This window comes from Labrus bergylta, chromosome 8 (assembly GCF_963930695.1).
Source record: "Labrus bergylta chromosome 8, fLabBer1.1, whole genome shotgun sequence".
In the NCBI taxonomy this organism is placed as follows: Eukaryota; Metazoa; Chordata; class Actinopteri; order Labriformes; family Labridae; genus Labrus; species Labrus bergylta.
The window spans coordinates 24,326,656-24,348,059 of NC_089202.1; the positions used below are offsets into that span (position 1 = coordinate 24,326,656).

The 21,404-nt window shown below is 44.4% G+C and overlaps 1 protein-coding gene across 1 annotated transcript; it reads right to left on the bottom strand.

Annotated features, from left to right (window-relative positions):
* Positions 1-535: 535 nt before the first annotated feature.
* Positions 536-19,507, bottom strand: tmod4 (tropomodulin 4 (muscle)). Its single transcript, XM_020653988.2, has 10 exons — positions 19,351-19,507; positions 10,812-10,989; positions 9,632-9,788; positions 8,737-8,856; positions 5,080-5,172; positions 4,171-4,301; positions 3,412-3,519; positions 2,198-2,341; positions 1,908-2,052; positions 536-1,697 (listed from the first exon to the last, which is right to left on the bottom strand). Exons 2-10 carry the CDS (start codon positions 10,911-10,913, stop codon positions 1,675-1,677), a joined length of 1,023 nt encoding a protein of 340 aa, XP_020509644.1. The 5' UTR covers positions 10,914-10,989; positions 19,351-19,507; the 3' UTR covers positions 536-1,674.
* Positions 19,508-21,404: the final 1,897 nt, after the last annotated feature.

Consider the following 21,404-nt stretch of genomic DNA (forward strand, 5'->3'; position numbering starts at 1 on the left):
TCTGAGAAGACTAAATAATCTGTTTTCTGCTTGTCGGCATGTAAAACTCAACATTAAATATGGGTTTTTTTAAGAAATAAAGAAAGCAGGTGAAAGACAGGAGGGGAGGCGGCGCAGGAACTCCGGCAATGCTGTGAAAATCCTCCGAGGTTAGCAGCTGTTTCTGTCCGTAAATGTCTGCGGGTGCACGCGGGGTGCCAACCCTCTTAAAGTGGCTTCTTATATTTGGAACAAGGTAACTGAAGCCCAGCCGACCAGGTCATGTTTCCAGTCAGAGTTTTAAAAATAAGTCAGGTGCTTGAGGGAAGTGAGAGGATCCGGAGAGACTTAGAGGGATTAAAGAGACGATTCTTAAAATGAAGGTTCATTAGTGGAAGTATATGTCAGTGAACAGAGCGGGAAACTATCACTTAATGTTCACTAAAGAACGGAGCAACTGGTGATCAGAATCTCAACGAAAAAGCATTCATAAAAATGAATTATCATTTTCAGAATATGGGTGCATTTTCATCATGAATGACATCATTAGAGGAAGGATGTGCAACCTTTTTATTCAGCAGATGTCATAGAAGTCGTAATCATTGAAATCATAGACTGTATAAAACATGGACGTAGTCTCTGTGATGTCAGCCATTGTTTTCTGAAGCAGAGTTTTTCATGGCGGTCGCCACGTTGAAAATGTTGACTCAAACAACCTTTTTAATCAAGTAACAAGCAAAGAAGGTGGAGCTGAGGCGGCCGTAAGCCTCCTGACAAACAGCCACAACTTACCGCCCTTAATTATGAATAACTCTTATCCTTTATAGAATCAAAACGGATGTGTTATACAACAAGTCACTCCCCGTACAGTGTGTGCGGAGAAAGACAGGAACCGTTCAGACCAAAATTATTTCTTGAACCAGGCTGTAAACATGTTAATCTCTGCTGTAAAAACAGGCTTTTTAGAATGGGTGTGTATGTGACTTCCGGGGCTTTTGCAGCCAGCCTCTAGTGGACACTCGAGGAACTGCACTTTTTGTTTTGCAATTCCACATTAGAGGTTAGATTCTCTGCCGGACCCAGTTTGGCCAGGATCCGCCCCCCTCCAATAGATAAATAGAAACATGAATACAGTTAGCGGGACAGGCTGGGCTAGAAGAGAGCGAGCACGGGCTCCGTTAGGGTTGTTTTTGTCTTTCCTCTATTCCACATAAGCTTCATTGTACAACAACGCAGGTTGCCGCTTGATTGAAATATTAAAGACAAAAAGGTGCAGATTCAATCAAATTAAACTTGCCAAACATTTAGAAGAAATACTTGAATATATATTTTATTTAAAGTATTTACAGTTTCGTTTCCTCCAACAGATAGCACCACATTAGAAATCTTTCTCCATGAATGAAGAGTTAATTTTTTGGGGGGTTTGGGATGACGTTGGCAATGCACAAACTAAAAGCATTTTTAAAAAAAAGACACTTCACATTTTTGCTTGTGACCTATACATGCCTTTATGATAATTCAGCAGTCTACAAAAAGCTGGATATGGTAAATGAAATGAAATGATCTGACATGGATGTTAATTGGGTTGCACCATGCACGGTGATCCAGCTGCGTTTGGGATGATTCATTTAGACTCTGGGAAAGACGGCACGATGGCAGTTTGCAGGTTGTTCTTCTTTAAGCTACTCGTCGTTCTCATCTTAATCTCTGCTGGCGAACTGCAGAAGAATAAAAATATCAGAAAGAAATATCAGGAATTAGACCGAAGAGAACATTTAACTCCATCAAATAACAAGTCGGGAAATCTTAGAATAACGCCTGGCAACCTCAGAAATCACAAATTAGCCTCTAATATTTTGATTTCTGCTGGACTTTTCCTGTCACATATTTTCTCTGTGTTTCTGTTTTTAAATGAGTGTGTTTCTTACTCATGTCGTTGTTCCGTGTGATGGCCATGGCAGCTCTGGCGCGGGGACCCTGCTGCGTGAAATGGTATCCGAATTTGAGGATGCTGGAGTTGTTCTCCAACATGGAGGCGATCTCCATTTCAACCGAGTCTCCCAACTTCTGCCTCTGTAGCCAAGAGAAGAGACGAGACGAGCAGCTCAGTAAAGCAACACATACTCCAGGAATTCGGATAAAAAACACATTTAATAAACTGTTTACTGACTGGAGTCGATACACGTTACTTTCATTGGTTTTGGTGCATGTTTCAGACCTGGTTGTCAATCTTGAGCTCCACCAGTGAGACGTTTTTGGCAACAGCTTTGATGATCGCCATCATGCCATCGGCGGTGATGAAGTTGGACTCGATGTTAAGACTCTGCAGGCTGGTGTTCTCCTGCAGCATCTCAGCACACGCCTGCAACACACACGTGAACACAAAGTGGGAAATATTGAGAACTACATCCACAAAATACGACCAAACTCTTACTTTCCAAGCTCCCGCTTTGTGACCTTTGGAAAATAAATCTCATGGAGCACTGAAAAACTAAATTCTCACAAATGTTGCCCAATAAATTGAACTTAGAAATCCTCTTAGTCTTTTGTGCTACCCCATTAAACCCTGAAATCCACCAGTTTAGAAAGAATCAGGATTAATAGTCACCAAATCACCAATTTGGTAGATTAGGAGAATAGTTGTACAGTGTGAAAGTGGAAAGTTCAGTCACGTCAAAACACATACTAATATTGTATTTTGTTTTACAGTTCTCATTCTGTCTTTGTATGAAAATGTTAAGAGGTAAACTATGAGTAAAGCAAACTACAACTCAAGTCACCTTGAGCAAGAAATGGTAATCTATTCTGTTTTTAAAGTTAGAAAAGCAGGAAATTCACTATTTGCAAGGTTTATAGGAGCAATATGTGACTCTGACACCTGGTGGTTAAAATGGGTACTGCAGTCCAAATTCTAAACATCATAGAGAGCTGTCTCCCCCCGCCCCCTTCTCTCTAGAGTCGATGCACAGGTTGCCATGTGGTGGACACTGAAGCTTCAGTGTTTAGCCAGCTCTGCATCAGTCTGTAAACCTTTCTGTGTTCTAACCTCTCTCCATTTTTCAAAAGCATCTCCAATATTGATCCTAGTTTGAGCACGTTTCTGCTCGTGGAGCTTATTAGAAACATGCAGAGGCTTTTTAGGTCAGGTACAATCACTTCTATCTGAACCACTTCTCTTGCCCGCTTCCATCTCTGCAACACCTGTTGGTTTGACCTGATAACTGCTCTCATATCTGGCAAACCAAGGGGCGTCCAAAACGGCCGTGTGGGGGTGCCTTAAAACCGCCTACCTTCTCTGGTTTTCAGTCACTACAGATCTCACTGATTAAATAAGAAATTGTATTTTTTTTAAACCCCAAACACAAACAATGTATGAACAATATTTGTCAGCCTCGTTGTTGCAATCAAACATTATTTTTATGTTGTACTCACAAAGGCCACAGGGTCGTTGCTGCGGGTCGCAGCGATGCTCAGAGACTCGACCTGAGAGTTTCCCTTCATCGCCTCAAAGATCTCCTTGAGTGTTGGGATGGGAATGTCCTGCATCACAGACGGAAGGGCGTCAACTTTAGGATTAGAGTTTCACATATGTGGAGGATTTACAGAGCTATACATGAAAAAAAAAAAAAAAGTATGTGTGTTTGAAAATATATTTTGTCTGATCCTTTATAGAAACCTGTTAACCTGTTAACCTCTCAGAGCCTGATTCAGAATAGATTTCTGCCGTCGTGCTCCTTGCAGTTTGCTCTTGTTTTTATTGTGTGAATGTCTAGAGAAGCTATCTGCACCTATTCTCTCTTCGCTGCACTCTCACACTGACTGAGCTCAGTTCTGTCCACATAAAGATGATGAGAAACTTTTTTACACTTTTTTAAACTTTATCAAGAAGACACTCTTAACATGTGAGATGAGTTTTCACCCTTCAAGATAAAGCTTCCTCCTTAAATGGAGTGATAAAGTATGACTCAAAGACAACAACAACACTCACATCGTCGCCATGGTAACGACTCCAACCCCTGACTGATTTAACCCCTGGCCATATCAATCATAGTAACGTCGAAGTCATAGTTGCAGAGCTTTTATTTTGTAGGCACACAGAGGTGGAAATGTTTGTGACGCATGTAACCATCTGGGTGAATCCGTGCAATCCTTTAGTGATTCAGGCTCTCTGTTCCTCCGTGTTCTGCTGACCTTGATGTTGTTGAGGTTGACTTCAGTCAGGCTGCTGTCGTTGTTGTGGATTCTCTCCAGGGTTTCCTCCACGTTGGTGGTGTTGGGCGGCTCTTCGGGAAAGATCTTGAATGGATCTGGTTTCACTACACCTGCAGGAGAAGCAACACACAGCAAGTGAAATACATTAAGTTACATTCTGTTTAATATTTCTTTAACGGTAATAATCGGCATATGATCGAGTTTGACACATAAAAGGCTTCACTAAGATTAAACAAAGATCAAAATGCTATTATTTATTATTATTATTAATAATTATTTATCTAAAGTAACCTCCACTCCTGTTTCCTGTTCAGAACATTTAAAGTATCTTTAAAATATCAGCACTGACGCTTTGCTTGTTTGTTTTATTTTCCCAAAGATAGCATTTAAAGGTGTATTATAAAATTATGTAAATCTATGGAAGCCGCATGCGGACATATATCAGTATCAGAACATTGCTTTTATCTCAGTTTTCCTGTGAAAATGAAGAAATTCAGGTTGTTTTCTTGAGTTCTTGACTGATTTATCTTGTAATCTTGGGATAAAATCGCTTGTTTTTTCCTAGAATACGACTTCATTTGCAGCCATTTTCCCGAGATCTTGATAAATCAACCAGTTATCACGGTAAAACCAGCGCTGTAATCCGTAGATTACGAGATAAAGGAGTTGGGATCTCAAGAAAATAGCAGAAATTTTGTCTCTATCACGGGAAAACAGCATAAAAAAATATCAGTATGCAGGTCCGCTTGGGGCTTCCGTACAAAGCAATGAGATAAAACCTGACACTGAGTCGTTCCAGTGTTCATTTTTTAGTGCTTCTTTGTATACGAGTTACTGAATGATCTTGACCAATGAAAAAGGAGCTGTATGTGATGATGTCATACATACTGTTGATGCCCTCTGTGTTGGCGATGGTGCCCGTGGTGCCCAGAGCGTCGTAGTACTGCTTGTTGCTCATCAGAGTGTACATCCCAAGGATGGCTGCGAGGACAGAAACACAATCAGGATTAAAAAAAAACATCTGTGATGTCTGAGTGAGGTCACATCATGTGTCCTGGACGGATCTCCCAAAGTGTTAGTCTGGTTTGGACCCAGCAGAGTCCCAAAACAAGAAGCGGCCCAGCTGTGTTTCCTCGCTTCTTGTTCTGCTGCGCGTTTCTGTTTGATGAGATAAGAATATCGGTGTCTGAGTTCAGCAGGAAACTCGTCCACTGGCTGTTATCGCAGTTTCCAGAGTCCCAGAGGAAACATGACATTTATTCAAGTTAAAACCTGAGAGGGACGGAGGGAAGGCCTTGAACGTCCCTAAAGCAAATCCATGTTGAAACAGTTTAAAAAAACAACAAACGTTATTAAGAAAGGGACTGTGACTGTCCAAATCTCCATTTCAAACTTCACAGACGTGAGAGCCAGAAGAGCAGAAAGTTGAATAATTACTCGATACATTAAATACATCAGTGATGGTTAAAAGCATAATCTTTTAAAGGAACACACACGAACACACACAGTGTCATGTGTGTGTGCAAGTAAATGACTACACAACAGGTTGGAACAGTTTAAGAAGATTGAGTGAACGCTGCCGCCGGGTTCGTGTCACATGAGGCGATTGATGCTAGAAATTTTTTTTGATTATGATCGTGTTCAACAGAAAACAGAACTTTAACGTGGGGTGATGATCAACAGAGAGAGAAAAGGTGCAACTTTGTCCACAGTGGGCGCCAAAACTGATGCAAATCAAAGGTTCTTCACTGGAGAGTTTTTCAGTTTCCGCAGGTGTGAACTCTGATAAAAATCAGAGTAATTCATATCTTGGAGAAACATTTGTTTCAAAATCCCTGAAGCACGGGTAAGGTTTAAATATATGACAAGCAATATTTTCACAGTGAATATCATCAACAGCAGCTGCTCAATTAACCATAACGGTTTGAATCCTGCAGTTACCATGTATGACCAGCAGAGGGCAGACCTGCTGGTTTTCTATGCTCTTGTTGTAACATGCCAATTTGTGTCACATGTTGACTGCTGTGACAGCACCCCACGCCCCCCCTGCTCCCCTCCCCTCTCCACCCTCAGTCCACCTTCCCAGCTTCCTGACCCGGTGTGGGGGGCATCATGGGAAGGGCCTTGTGAGGAGAGGGAGGCCAGGGAGACAGCTGCCTGCTCAGGGGGGCGTTACCGACCATAAACACCCCCTCGTCTTCCAGTTTAGCTCTTAGAATAACCCACGGTAGCTTTACAGCACAAACCATACCACAGTTAAATAAAAAGCTCCATATAGCAACATGTTAGAGTATAAAAAAAGGTCAAAATGAAGTCACCAGGGAGACTTGTTGGACCATTACTGCGCTGAGCTCCTGAAGCGCGACGGCCAAGCTATTCATCCCCCTTTAGCCTGTTTGCCAAAAAGCCCACACAAAAGACTGACAGAGGCTAACTGAGGTTTAATCCTCAGCTGGACTATATCCAGGGTTAAAACGGCAGTGGTCTCCCTGACAGGCTGATAGAGCCGCACAAATAGGCTCCCCTGCTCCGGCTTTCCGGATGCCTGCCCGTCTGTTCAGCCTGTTCGAGTGTCATTGTGTTTTTTACGGGTGTTCAATCAGGAATAAGCCTAACTTTCAGTCGGCATAACTTTCTGTCAGGCTGAGAGCTGGAGCTGAGACGGGTTTTAAGCCTCCTGACAAACCGTTACACCGCGCCCGCCTGTCAATCAGGTCAGCTACACGCCTTATTGTGAATAACTCTTATCCTTCATTAAATCAAAACTGATGAGTCATCAAAACATTCACCCCCCCCCGTACAGTGTGTGTCGATCGAGACATGAGCTAATCAGACCTATTTGGTTTTTTTGAACCAGGCTGTAAACATGTTAATCTCTGCTGTAAAAACAGGCTTTTTAGAATGGGTGTGTATGTGACTTCCTGTGCTTCTGCAGCCACCTTCTAGTGGACACTTGAGGAACTGCAGGATTTTACACACTTCATTTACAGCATCGGCTTCATTACCGCTTGGATTTGATTGAAAACAACATTTATTCTAAAAGCTGTTTTAAGGTTTTAATTGATGTGAATTAGTGTTTTATTAGTTTAGTTTTAGATATTTTTGGTCATCTTCCAATAATAAAATTTAAAAAATCAGATACCGTGGTAAACAGACAATAAATAAATATTATCGACTCCTACAACATGTCTCTCATAAAACTGTCTTCGCTCCTCAGGAAACAAACTGTCGCTCGTCTATCTGCAAACACAGAAGCTTCCCCCTGCATTTGTTGTAAACAGATACAGTATCTTTGCCCCCACCGCCTCCATGTCCACTCCACCCTTCCCTTAGTGGCCCGCAGCCAGGCTTATTTATTTTTGTGTTGCTGACCGTGGGGAATTAGAACCCATCGCATGTCTGCCCATGTCTGTGAGCCTGGGACCGCTGAGCATAGAAACAATATGGAGCTAACTGACCAGAGATAACTGGGTCTGTATGATGGAGCTATGTGGGTCAGAGACACTGAGGACACACTGAGGACACTCTGATACTCCTGTGTTGGCTTCTCTGCACTGGCTCCCTGTAAAATCTAGAATACTCACTTACAAAGCTCTAAATGGTAAGGACCTGCTCGTGATACCTACAGTCTCTAAATGTACTATGGGAGGTAGAGCCTTCAGTCATCAGGCCTGCTCGTGGTACCTACAGTCTCTAAATGTACTATGGGAGGTAGAGCCTTCAGTCATCAGGCCTGCTCGTGGTACCTACAGTCTCTAAATGTACTATGGGAGGTAGAGCCTTCAGTCATCAGGCCTGCTCGTGATACCTACAGTCTCTAAATGTACTATGGGAGGTAGAGCCTTCAGTCATCAGGCCTGCTCGTGGTACCTACAGTCTCTAAATGTACTATGGGAGGTAGAGCCTTCAGTCATCAGGCCTGCTCGTGGTAACTAAAGTCTCTAAATGTGCTATGGGAGGTAGAGCCTTCAGGCCTGCTCGTGGTACCTACAGTCTCCAAATGTACTATGGGAGGTAGAGTCTTCAGTTATCAGGCCTGCTCGTGGTACCTACAGTCTCTAAATGTATTATGGGAGGTAGAGCCTTCAGTCATCAGGCCTGCTCGTGGTACCTACAGTCTCTAAATGTATTATGGGAGGTAGAGCCTTCAGTCATCAGGCCTGCTCGTGGTACCTACAGTCTCTAAATGTACTATGGGAGGTAGAGCCTTCAGTTATCAGGCCTGCTCGTGGTACCTACAGTCTCTAAATGTACTATGGGAGGTAGAGCCTTCAGTTATCAGGCCTGCTCGTGGTACCTACAGTCTCTAAATGTACTATGGGAGGTAGAGCCTTCAGTTATCAGGCCTGCTCGTGGTACCTACAGTCTCCAAATGTACTATGGGAGGTAGAGCCTTCAGTTATCAGGCCTGCTTTTTCGGGGGAAAGACAACATGAAAAATGCAGCTGCTTCCGTTCACACTTGCAGCTCACTCCGATAATATCAGGATGTTTTGGGGGAGTTTTGTTAGGTGCATGGAAAGCATCATTATTGTGTTTTTCTAACCTGCAATATCACACATCTCTGCGTCTGTGGCATTTTTCAGAGCCTCCTCCAGCTCCGGCTCCAGGACAATCTGCTCGTGTGCAGGGATCTCTTTCTTCGTCTTTGACACGAAGGTCTTTCCTGGAGACAGAGAGAGAAAGAAAGGATGAGTTAAGATATTGGATTAAAGAAAAGAAAAAGGCAGGGGGACAATCAGAGATGCAGAGAGAGGTTTGAAAATCAATGGCAGACAGAAAGACTGGACGGACGATGATGACCAGAAGGCGCCAAGAGAAGAGAATTAACAAGAGTCAGACAGAGAGTAAAATGTTCTGTTGTTTGGTTTGCATCAGTGTGCAAGTAAATTGTCATTATCTTAAAGTGGATTCTTCAGTCGGATCGTTTTAAAGCGTGAATTTGTCTCTGTTTTGGTCAAAACTCTGCCCGGATCATGTTTCCCAAAACATGAGCCGAGGCTTATCAGGGGATTTATGGACCAGCTTTAAAAGACCTTATTTTCCACTGGAGCCTAAATCTTTCGGTTTTAGCTGTTTCTTTGTGCTTTTCTCACAATTTCAGCGGTGACTCACAACGAAGACTCATTTTTGACAGGACATGAAGATGCCTGTTCCTTAATTTGTTCCCATTAATCCGATGAGCTCCGTGGGAATCCATTTGCAAACAGCCTGTTTCAGTATCTCAGTGTAATCATCTCCCTGGTGGAGCTCTGGACATGTCAGTGTGATGGAAACGGCCCCAAAAGTCAGTGAGCTGCAGAAACCTCAACACAGACGGAGCCTGAGCTGCTGTGCAGTGGTGCATCACAGAGAACAACATTTAAGAGCTGAGTGGAGGAGGAGGACAACAGTCCATGGAGATTCAAACTTTAAGATGTTCTGTGCATTGTGTCTCTCACCTTTCTTCTCCCCGGTGAAGGGCACCAGATCGTCCCTGTCCGGGTGCTCCATGGCCTGCTTCTCCAGGTGCTGCTGCAGGGCGTCACGGTCATACGGACCTGTTGGGGTCTTCTTCGTCTGGTCACGCTGCCGGAAGCCAGCAGGCAGCATGGCATTCTGGGAGAGCAAAGGGTCAAATGTTATGTTGATGGAGCGGCTGTGGCTCAGTTGGTAGAGTCGTCGCCTCTCAACTGGAAGGTCAAGGGTTTCGATCCCCAGCTGGGCAACATGTCCGATGTGTCCTTGGGCAAGACACTTAACCCTGAATTGCTCCCGCTGCTTCGGTGGTGGTGTATGAATGGGATTAGTTACTTCTGATGGATGATACTACATAGCAATAACTACCATCAGTGTGTGAATGGGTGGGTGTGACATGCAGTGTAAAGGCGCTTTGAGTAGTTGTAAGAATAGAAAAGTGTTATTTAAGCTCAAGTCCATTTACCATCCATTTACCATGTGCAGATGTAAGACTGGGAAACAGGAAGTTAGTTCAGAGTCTGGATAGGTGGGATTAAGGAGAAACTCTTTGATTGAGTCTTGAGTTGAGTCTTAAACAAATCCTTCTTCAGAGAGGGATCACTCTTTTTAAAAGCTGTGAGTAAAGACTGGGGTAAAATTTATTTAGTATCAACATCCCTATTTGTACGTCTCTATTTGTACTACAACTATATGAGCAGGGACCTTTTGGGGGGTAAAATAAAGTTCCCTCTGGTTTTACTTGAGTCCTGGTTCCAGTTGTGGACAAGCAGGTCCAGCCCTGAGTTCCTGAGGACATTTTGTGTTGTGAATTAAAAGCCTAAATCATGTTTCATTTCATTCTGGGAAACCTTGTTATGGCAACACTTGGGTTAACCGCTTGAGAAGGCTGTAGGATTTCATACTTCAGTTGATCTTTTGGCCTTTTGTCTCTTGTTTATGATTTCTTGTACGTTATGGTTTTAACTCAAGACGCGATAAAGGGAGGGAGGGGGGGGGGCAACAAGGAGACTGCATGTCTCATCCTGCAGGTTATTGTTCCAAAACAGTTTAGAGCCGGTGTCAGGAATACTCGGACCATGCTAACAAACCACTAGATTTACGCTTGCTTCTGGAGCATAAATCTAAAGCAGTGAAAGACGTATGAAGTGCTCCCCCTCGTACCTCTGGGTCCATCTCCTGCAGATCGTACTCCAGCTGATCAATCTCCTCAGGACTGAGTCCCTTGAGGATGGCATCCTCGTCGATGTCCCTGGGGTCCGACATGGCTCCTAAAGCTCTGGCTCACACACACACACACTCCCTCATACACACCCGCGGCACACCCCTAGGTAAGAGGACACTGTAGGAGACAGAGAGAGAGGAGGAGAGAGGGTTAAACATGTCTGCTCAATATTCATAGTTTGGATAGTTTATTAGCTTGATGGTAACACATAATGGAAATTACCAATAGGGCTAACAGAATTAGCATCCTGATGGACGTAATTTTCGCTTAAAGATGACATATTCTCCTCCTCTTCATCCAGTGTAAGTAAATCTCAAAACTCCTCAAAACATCCTTGTTCTAAATCCACTCTGATCCTGTATTTGATCATGTTTATAAACCCCTCTATTTCAGCCCTGCTCAGAACAGGCTGGTTCTGTGTCTGTATCTTTAAATATGTAAATGAGCTGTGTCTGACCACGCCCCCTCTCTGGAAGGGCTTGGGTGTCTCGGGCTTTCTTGCTCCACGTCCTATTGTTTACAGTGAGAAGGCAGACTCAGAGGGCAGAACAAACACCTAGCTGTGGGAGTGTCACCCACCTGGGGGAGGGGTTACTGCCCTTTGTGATGTCATGAAGGGAAAATCTCCAAACGGCCTGCTTGAGCACACCTTTTCTGAACAGTGGAGCAGGCAAGACGGAGAGGATGGACTTTTCTCATCATTGGAGGGTTTAGACGGACTAGAGACACATTTTTAGAGAGCAGTCCTCCCCTGGCAGCCCTTCAGCGTTCTGCCCCGCCCAGGAGGCTTCCAGAGAGCTGGCCAATCAGAAGGAAGTGGGCATGTAGGGAAGTGGGGCCTTAAAGAGACAGCAGCTCGAACAAACTGTTTCATGCTGAAATTAGGGTTTTTACTGATGCCGGTATCAGATAAATAAGCAGTTTTTTGAGCTGGTAATCATGTAAAGCTGCTCTATAGGTTTCACAGACAGACAATGAGGATAATATGAGATCTTTTAATGATTAAACTCAGTCTTAAAGAAAGTCTGTAGAGCACAGTTTAAAAAAAAGTTCAAGAGCTGATATAATATTTTATTTTGACCTGATTTAGTTCTTAATTTTTACACAAACATCACAGAACATCCAGCCAAAGGTGAACCGAGGTTCAAATGACTTCAACAGTAAATCCCTTTGTCCTTATTTTACCAGGGGACCCCCTGCAACTGTCATGATGGTCACAGAGCCTATCAGCTCCCCCCCGTCCAGAGCGCTTCAATAATGTGATGCTGATAATAATAGACGCATTTCTAATAATGCATCTCCAATACTCAGGAGTGCAGAGTCTGTCTAAATATGCTGCAGTATCCCTCATGTCACACGCCTACGTAAGCTTCATTTTCACCTTTAAGCATTCGAGAGGTGAAGAACCACCCACTGATGGCCCGCAGTTTGACAGGGAAAGAAGTAGAGCGAGGCAGAGAAGTGAAAGAGAGGGAGAGAAAGAGAGAGAGTCTTTGTAACTCTAAACCCTTAGCTCACCACACAGCTGCTAAGAATAGCATAACACAGAGCGCGTGGGGGGGGGGGGGGGTACAAACCCTAATTTATCATTGACGGACACTCGTTCACACAGAAGTGGACACACCCGAAACATAGCGGCACACACACATGAAAAGCCTCAAACACATTAACAACTCACAGTGTTTGATGCAGCGGAGTGCAGAACGTTCAAACGCCACGACAGAGCCCTCAAACTGAGAAATACCACAACAATAAGTCAGCGTCAGTATGAGTAATGCAGCTATCGGGTTTGTCAAGTCCAGTGTTTACATTTTCAGTCCAATTTTCATCCCAACTTGGCCAGAAAAGAAAACCCACCACAGTCCAGGTCACAGACTGTGGTCTCAATAAGCCAGTCTGCTTGTCAGCATCCATTAACATCTGTGATGGCAACACGAGACGTCTCACAGCAGGTATGGAATCACATTCATGCTCAGGCTCTAATTAAAAGGGATATTTAGAAAGCCTTAACCTGAACTTTTGCTCTATTTTTCTACATCTACGAAAGCAAAAATCTCCCGAAATGTGCAAAACGGCTTCTTAAAAACTAGAGTGTGAACATCTTTGGAAACACAGTGAGCCTCTTGCAGCTAAAGCCCGGCGTTCTGTGTACGACTGTAAGTGAACATCGGGTGTCGTGGTGGAACTCTCTCTCTCTCTTTCTCTCTCTCTCTCTCTCTCTCTCTCTCATTCTTGGTCAGCTTGAGGTCTGAAGATATTTCCTGCCAACGTTTCTTTCATGATCGGAAGGGGGCGACAGATCAATCAGGCTTGCCTGCTGTTGCCATGGCGATTTTTGTGCAGACACAATTAAGTAAAAAAATAAAAACCTCCTGAAGTGGGGGAATCGGCACGTGGCTCTGCTCTCACTGTGCGTGTGTGTGTGCAGTCGTACGGCCAAAATATCAAACGTGCCAGAAAACCGTCTGACCTCAGGAGCAGATGATCGAGCCGTGATTGGCCATCGTGCCTTAGTGGTGTGCGATGTGTGATCGGGCTGTACTTGAAAATGAAACGTACGACTCAGAAATTTGGTCCAAATCGGGCTGTGTACGCTGTGTACAACAGTGTAAGATGAAAAATGCAGAATAAAGAACCTTGAAGATCCCAGACGAAGGACCTGAGTGAACAATTTAAAAATGAATGAGAGTCAGAGGAGGGGGGAAAGTTCAGGTGAGATGTGCTCACACTGCTAAAAATTAATTCTGCAGACGTCAGTTCAGTGCAACTGTCAAGGACTTTCCAAATTTTAAACTGCAACAAGTAGCTCCAAAGGTCCGTTTTAACTCAAAGATGTTCAACGACCTTCAGAACCTGAAGATAAATCAGCCTTTACTCGTCTGTTTCTGACACACAAACAATGTGACCGCAACCGTCCTCACAAGGTTACGTCTGTTTGGTCTGACTCACCGATCAGATTACACGTCATTAGGAAGGACACACACACACACACGCACACGCACACGCACACGCACGCACGCACGCACGCACGCACGCACGCACGCACGCACGCACGCACGCACGCACACACACACACACACACACACACGTCTTGTGACTGTCTGTAGCCACATGAATGGATACACACTTTAAGGCTAATTAAACCTGCCCTGCATCAAAGACAGACAACATGATAGAACAAGAGCTGAATAACCAACGTTGACCACAATGTGCATCACTCGCACTCATACAGGTCAGCAGACTGTGGCTCCGCCCATTTTTACAGGCTCTGAAATTGACCCACATGTGGCCTGTTGGCACCTGGTCACCATAGTGACGGTGTAAGGACAGTCCTGCGTGCGTTGGCTCGCTTTACAATGTTTCATTGGGAACACAAAACAAAATGACCCGAAGAGGAAAAAACAACACGGCATCATTTTATCACCTGAACCAGAACAAAGCAAACGAGCTACAGGTGTGAACGCGGCCTTCCACAAAATGTGAGTTATCCCGTGGTTATGACTTAGATTTTTTTTGGCCTGACTGTCGTAAAGTGAAACCTCTCGTCAGAGATAAAAACTGAGCCTGGGTGGATTTATCCTCCACCTGGTCCTCTCCTTCCTGTCATCCTTTAAACCTCCTCCATCTTCCTCCTCTCAGCCGTGTGATCCGGTGTTTGTGTCATTGGCTTTACGCGTTAGAGCCACACAGCGTCGACGACAAGCTGCCTGACAGGCGTTACAGGAGGCGGTTTTACACGGTTAGGAAAGCATCAGAATTAAGCCGTGACCCAGTACCTCTTATTCCTCTCCTCATGTGGCCTAATCAAACTCTAACATCTAATCACTCAAACATGCTCCTGTTGATGAGCTAGTTCAAGAGTCTGAATTTGTGTTGCAGGATGAGTTGAGCTCCTGATGAAGGTTATCCGAAGGTTATAAGAGGGGGAGCGAGTACAGAGGAGCCAGCAGATACGAGGTCTCACAGATGTAGATGTAGTAGGGGCCGATTCAGGGAGCAGCGCTTGCATCAAGAAGTGAACGCGGCCCCCGGGCTCCATCCAAACGAGGCTCATGTGATTTGCCTGCATGAAGCCTTTGAGCCTCGCTTATTGTTGAGTTTAATTCTCGGCTGTTTTCTGACACTTGAGCGAAGAGCAAGGGCTCAGACGAATGTGTGCCAACTGCCTGCTGCTTAGAGAAAGAAATATAAAGTACAGAGACCACGCTGACCATGTTTGGAGGTTTTAAAACCTTTTCTGGAGTTTTTAAGATCAAGGACTAACTATCCAGGTAATGTCAATATTTTATAATTTGATCAGAACATTTGTTCCCCTAATCCTAAACCTTGCCAGCAGTGTGGAAATGTGGAAATGATCGGATCCTGGCTGACAAGAGAAAATAAAACTCGGCCAACATCATGTTTTCATTTGTTGTGACATTTAAATCGACACGTTTGACATACCAGGAAGCCTGGAAGCAGGCTGGACGTTTGTGAATGTACATCTGTCCCCTGCAGTCCCAGCAGACCCTCCTCTCTAACGCAGCAAAACAAAGGGGGAGGGGTGGCTGTCACCTGCCACCGCCAGCTCGCTGCACACGTTTCTTTTTCCACTTTAAATTTCAACCCTCTCCTGCACCTGCAGTTTGTGTCTCTGTGAGAGACGTGTCATGAGCCGAGCTGGGAGTGTGCGTCTGCCTGATTAACGACAGCTACAGCATTTGAAATATTCAAAACCACGTCTGAAAGAGGGCTGGGTCAGAGTTTTGATCTAATATTCTCCAGACGGTCGGGGTCCTGGAACAAGTTGTTCATGAGCTGATTTAAAGACGTGTGTGACCTCTTCTTCACAAGTCAGAGTGGAATCCGTCATCATGATTACATCATTTTAGCGTTCTCCTGAGAATTACGTTGTTAGAACTGTGAAGAACAACGAGGCACGAGGACAGAACACCAAACAGATCCAGAGTTTTTAGAAAACTCAGGAAAAATTCAGTTGCTGAGTTTGTCAGAGGGGACAGGGAAGGAGAGTTTTCTTCAGCATTTATGAAAACAAAGACCATCTCGTACTTCTAGGGCTGCAACCAGTGGCAGCTGGTCAATAGAGGACGCTAGGACGCCGCCCGCCCAGTCCCCACACGTAGGATGACAGACCTTCGCTGAATAAGATGATTCAAAATGAGTTTTCAATAAAGGCTACTCCTGTGGAATAAAGGGGAAAGCATAAATGATGCTCTATCGGCTCAATGCTGAAGATCAGAGGACTTTGACGGGACGCAAAAGTCAGACTTTTTTTTTTGCTTCATGCGCCACTGAGCAGGTTTCAAAGGAATGATTGGGGCTCCGCCTCCAAAGCTGTATCCTCTTCTATAATACGTCCAAGACCAAAAAGGTTTAAGGTTTCATGTAATGGCCAAGTGGCATATCCAAAATGCCATGATGGCCACTTTGTCATGATGGCTGCAGTTTAATCTACGGGACGATTTGAAACGAGGAAGATTCACTGATAGTCAGAGCCCGCTGCAAACCAGACTGCAGGTTCAGTCACATAAGTTTTATTTGAAGGGAGTAAAGATGTCACAGTTTGGAAGTGGGTCATATGTTTATGTTGATACCAAAAAAGAGATATGAAGCCCCGTCTACTCTACCCGAGAGTAGACGGAGCTCCCCGGATTCCCAGCCTCCACAATCAGACTGTGTCGTCCCCACAACCACCGCCGTCCTCATTCATGCACGGCCTGCTCCGACCTCCACCTCAGCGGAGAGGAAGTGTGGACAACAGGAACAAGAGGAATACAAAGGAGAAATCCTTCCTCCAAATTATCCCATCTCCCCCATCACATATTTAAAAAACGAGAAAGGTCTTTACCCGCTCTTTAGTAAAGCCTTTTAGAAAACATTTGTTATGGATTGGAACTTTACAAATAAAGATTGATTGATTGATATGATGCATTACGATGATACTGATCTTTTTAGTCAATGTGATGTGCGAGACAAGAAACGTTCGTGATGGCACTCTGAGATAATCCTGTAAATATCGGAAATCAACATTTTTTAACGATTTAAGAACTAAAAACAGCTTAAATGTTCGGGATCAGACTTAAATAACTAAATTCTGTAAGTGATAAAACATTTAGGAACACAAAACCTTGACAAACAGCTCCTCACTGATCACAGCTGTTTGTTCAAAGGTGACCTATGACCTTCCGGGCTTCTCAAAGCCAGCGTGACATCACATCAAATCAGGAAGAACAAGCTTGAATTTCTTCCTCAAAAATGCAGCAAACAACAACGTCATGTGGGTGCATCTTAGCCGCAAGCTGTGAACGGGCTCAAACATCTAAACAGCTAACTCATCGGAAATGTCACGGAGCAAATGTTTAAAGCAGCTGCTCCAACTGGCCCCGTGAACGCCACCCGTTCTGTCCTTCAGTCTCCAACCATCTGTTGAGTCTCTACAAGCATGTGCACCAGACGTCCAGCTTTTTAACGTTGATTCAGAGAGTTCAGGGCTCGCTCTGAAGTCTGATGCAGACATGTGGAGCTTCTTGATTTTTGTCGGCTCCATCTGAGTCGTCTCATCCAATAAAAGCGTGATTCATTGCATGCGAGCTTACAAGTTCTTGTCGTCTTAATCCAATGAGGAGTTCTATTTCAGATGTAAGTGGTAGTGATGAGTTACTGGGTGTTTCAGGAGTCAAACATCATTACATGGGTTTGGATTTCACAGTGACAAAGGTTACACACTCATAAATGCTCGGGGATGATTTACACTCTACCCTTGTTTTTTATCAGAGCAGAAAATAAACCAGCAAGGGACTTCTCTCTGCTTTATTGCTCTCACTCTGTCCTCTGGTAGGGCAGAGCTCTTCAGTATCAGCAGAGGAAAGTTTTTTTTTTTTTTTTTTCAAAGCTACAAGTTGCCACCGACAGCTCAGAAGATTTGTCACCCTCTGCAGGTCGCCTTCCCCGCAGTCTCACTGCCCGAGTGTAACATTCCCAGATCTGCCCTCAGATTAATTTTAGCTTCACAAGTCAGCTTCTTCCAGCCGTGTGAATCCATCCGGGGTCGGGTTGCTCCTGCAGACTGACTCGGAGCACCATTTTGAGGCCCAGAGAACAACTTAGCAGCATGGGGGGGGGGGGGGGGGGGGTCACTCGAAAGAAACATTTGAAGATAAGAAGATAAAGCTTTACCAGGGCCATTTCAGAGTAAACAGCAGCAAAAGAAACAACAAAGCAAAGAGCAGGACTACACACTGCAGTTTCACAGAGAGCACATTAAAAGGTTGGACATGTTGCACATTGCACACAATGATTCTAAAGTTTCTATATATTGAAGCTAAATTTAACATTTAGCTGCAAGAAGTCTGCAGCCAAATGTTGATCTGCTGCAGAGAACGAATGCAGACATTCATAAAGAAGCATCAAGTGCACGGCAGAAAAGTCAAATCTTACTAAGTGCATTTGTCTGCTTTAGATCTCATCCCATTATAAACCAGAGGTTCTCAACTAGTGGGTCAGGACCCAAAAGGGCTCTGTTTCTTTGCTCTGTAACATGAAGTCTACAGTCTGATAAGAGTTTGTCTCCTGAGCCAGCAGCTTCTTTAAGGTGTTTCAAACAATGCACGCCTCATTTTAAATATCTTTAAGTACGATGTTTCTGCACACCTGTGAGGTGAATGTGTCTAATAAGTGCAATTAGATATTTCTCATAAACGTGGTGCGATGTGACAGTTTACAGTGTGGTGTTGTTTTTAAAGACATGCAGATTGTTTTCAGGTCGTGCATGATTATAAGAAAAGTATCTTTAGTCACAGGAACAACTTTTCACACAGAAATCTGAATCAGCAGTCACCAAAACACATTTCAATCCAGTGACAGAACGACTGTCAGACACTGATGGATCTTAACTAGACGGGGGGGGGGGGGGGGGGGTCTGCAGGCAGAGAGCACGCTAAACCTTCCTTTCCCAATTTCCAAGCTCTGCAGCCCCCCAGAGACAACATCTCCAAATCCCCCTGTGACGAACTCACCGCAGCGATGGACAGTTATTGGACGGCTTAACCCCTCCGCATGCCACGCAGATAGCTTCATCTGAGTGACAGAGTTTCATCAAGCACCCGCTTCCCACAAAGGGACAGAAGAGTTAGCCATGGAGGCATGACAATGACATACAATCAAGTATACAGTGAGCAAACTTCTGCAAAGAAACAGCTGTTTGTTTGTTTTTTTGTTTGTTTTTTTGGGGAGGGGGGGGGGGCAGCAGATCCACACATGTCCACCTTTCATCCTGAACACAAATCCACAGTCTCACACAGCAAAGCTCTGGCTTAAAAAAAAAGAAAAACGTTGAACCCCAAAACAGGAAGGATGATTACAGTGTGGATCACACACACACACACACACACACACACACACACACACACACACACACACACACACACACACACACACACACACAGAGACGGAGACAGAAGGGAGCAGCCTCACACCTACCTTCACAGAAGCGCAGTGCTGAAGCCCCTCGGTGAGGCAGAGCCTGCAGTTAGAAAGTTGGTTCTCTTTTTTCCTTACACCCCCTCCCCTCTCTCTCTCTCTCTCTCTCTCTCTCTCTCTCGCTCTCTCTCTCTCTCTCCCTCTCTCTCTCTCTCTCTCTCTCCTGTATGTCGGGCCTCTGGGCTGCTATGCTGAGACAGGCATACTGACGAACGGCACTTTGAGAAGTCAGCATTTTATTATTTTGGCTGAGGGGGAGAGGAGGGTGGGGTGTGGGGGGGGCAGGGAGTCATATAGAGAGGAGGGGGGTTAGAGAGAAGTGGAGCATGAACTCATTTACTCATCAGTCATTCAATTAAAAGAGAGAGCAGTCAGACAGGAAGTGAAGGGCGACATCTGCTGGTTCAAAGCGAGCAGTACATCTGAAACGAGAGATGCAACTGTCAAACCTTCTGCACGTTTCTTCTCTGAAGCAATTTGATCCGTTTTGTTGATTAATGTCGATGATCTAATTCAATAAATAAATCTCTACACTGGCTTCCTGTGAGTCAAAGGACAGATTTTAAAACTGTGTGTACACTAAAGACATGAAAGTTAAAACAGATGAACCTTTCTTTCAGGATCCATTGTTCCCAAATGTTAGGTTTTTATACTGTGGTACCTAACTGAGTCATCCAGACCCCTCATGTCCAGCAGGAGTACAACAGGTGTACTCTGTCCTCCCAAGAAGCAGAACCAATCATTGAAGCAGCTTTTAGATTCTGTGGATCAAACCTCAGGAGGACTGGAGAGACTTTCTAAATCTCTACACTCTTTGAAAACATTCAAACGGTCTCTGAACGTTTAACACATGAAGAAAAACATTACTGAGATCATAAAACCCTCTGAGAGGTCTCCTTAAAAAAGTGAAGACTGAGTGAGTAACCATCCACAGCCTGCAGCACCAAACACACACACACACACACACAGAGCAGAGAAACACAGTCGGCTGATCAACAGTTTTCATAGGAGTTAATAGAAAACTTCAGAGAGAGACAGAATAGTTACTCAGTCTTCTGGTAAAAATGCAATGCAGCTCCATACCTGCTGCATTTTTCTTTTAGCAACTGGTGCTAATGTGTTGTGTCAGACACACACATCAGCTTGTTGTGTCAGGATGTGTGTGTCAGCTTGTTGTGTAGTTATAGTACCCCCTAGTGGCCGGGCAGACATAAAGTAGAGTTTAGAAGTAGGTGCATGTGGTCACTTTGGAAAGGAGACGTGTTACTCTTTGCAGACTCTGTTCAGAACTTACAACACATTTATCCTCTTTCAGAGTTCTGTTTATTTTCTCTGCTTTACTCTCGACCGTTTTCACTCCGTTATTCATGTTCCTGTGGTCGTTGTGTTGCAGACGGGGGAGACCTCCTGCGCCCGTACTCACACACATCCGGAGATCTCCAAACTTAGCTTTAAAAATCAGAGCAAGGATTTTTTTTATCTTAGGAGTGATTTAGAACATTCTTCTTCCTGAATTTATGACATCCATCTTACTTTATGCTTCACATTTGCTGTCGTCTCCATGGTGATGTTTGTTGTGCTTCCCGGTTCTGTCAGCTTGCTTCCTGATTGGCCATTGTTCCGACGTGACAATTCACAGAGTCCGTGCTCTGCCGTCTTCTGCGTTCTCCCCACACAACAGGATTTCAGTTCCTAAATGTTGAACACGTTGAATATTTACGTTTTACAAACCGGGGCGTCCTCGGTCGTCTTCCATGCAGATTGGGGAGGTTAAAATCACTCTTAACACGCCTCACACCACGGGAGAATCTGCCAAGACAATCTATGGATCCATCAGATAGTCGAGCCTTTAGTGACTTTGGTCAAAATCAGCAAAGGCGCTGCTTGTCCACAGGCAAGGCAGGCAACTTCTAGGGGCCCCAGACCAGTAGGGGGCCTCAGAGGGCTGACAAATATTAAACTAAAGCAGCGACTCATAAATTGCAAATTTTGCTATGACTGCAGGAAACCTCCCTAAGGGGGCCCCATTTTACAGCATTCTCTTTCATTGCCTT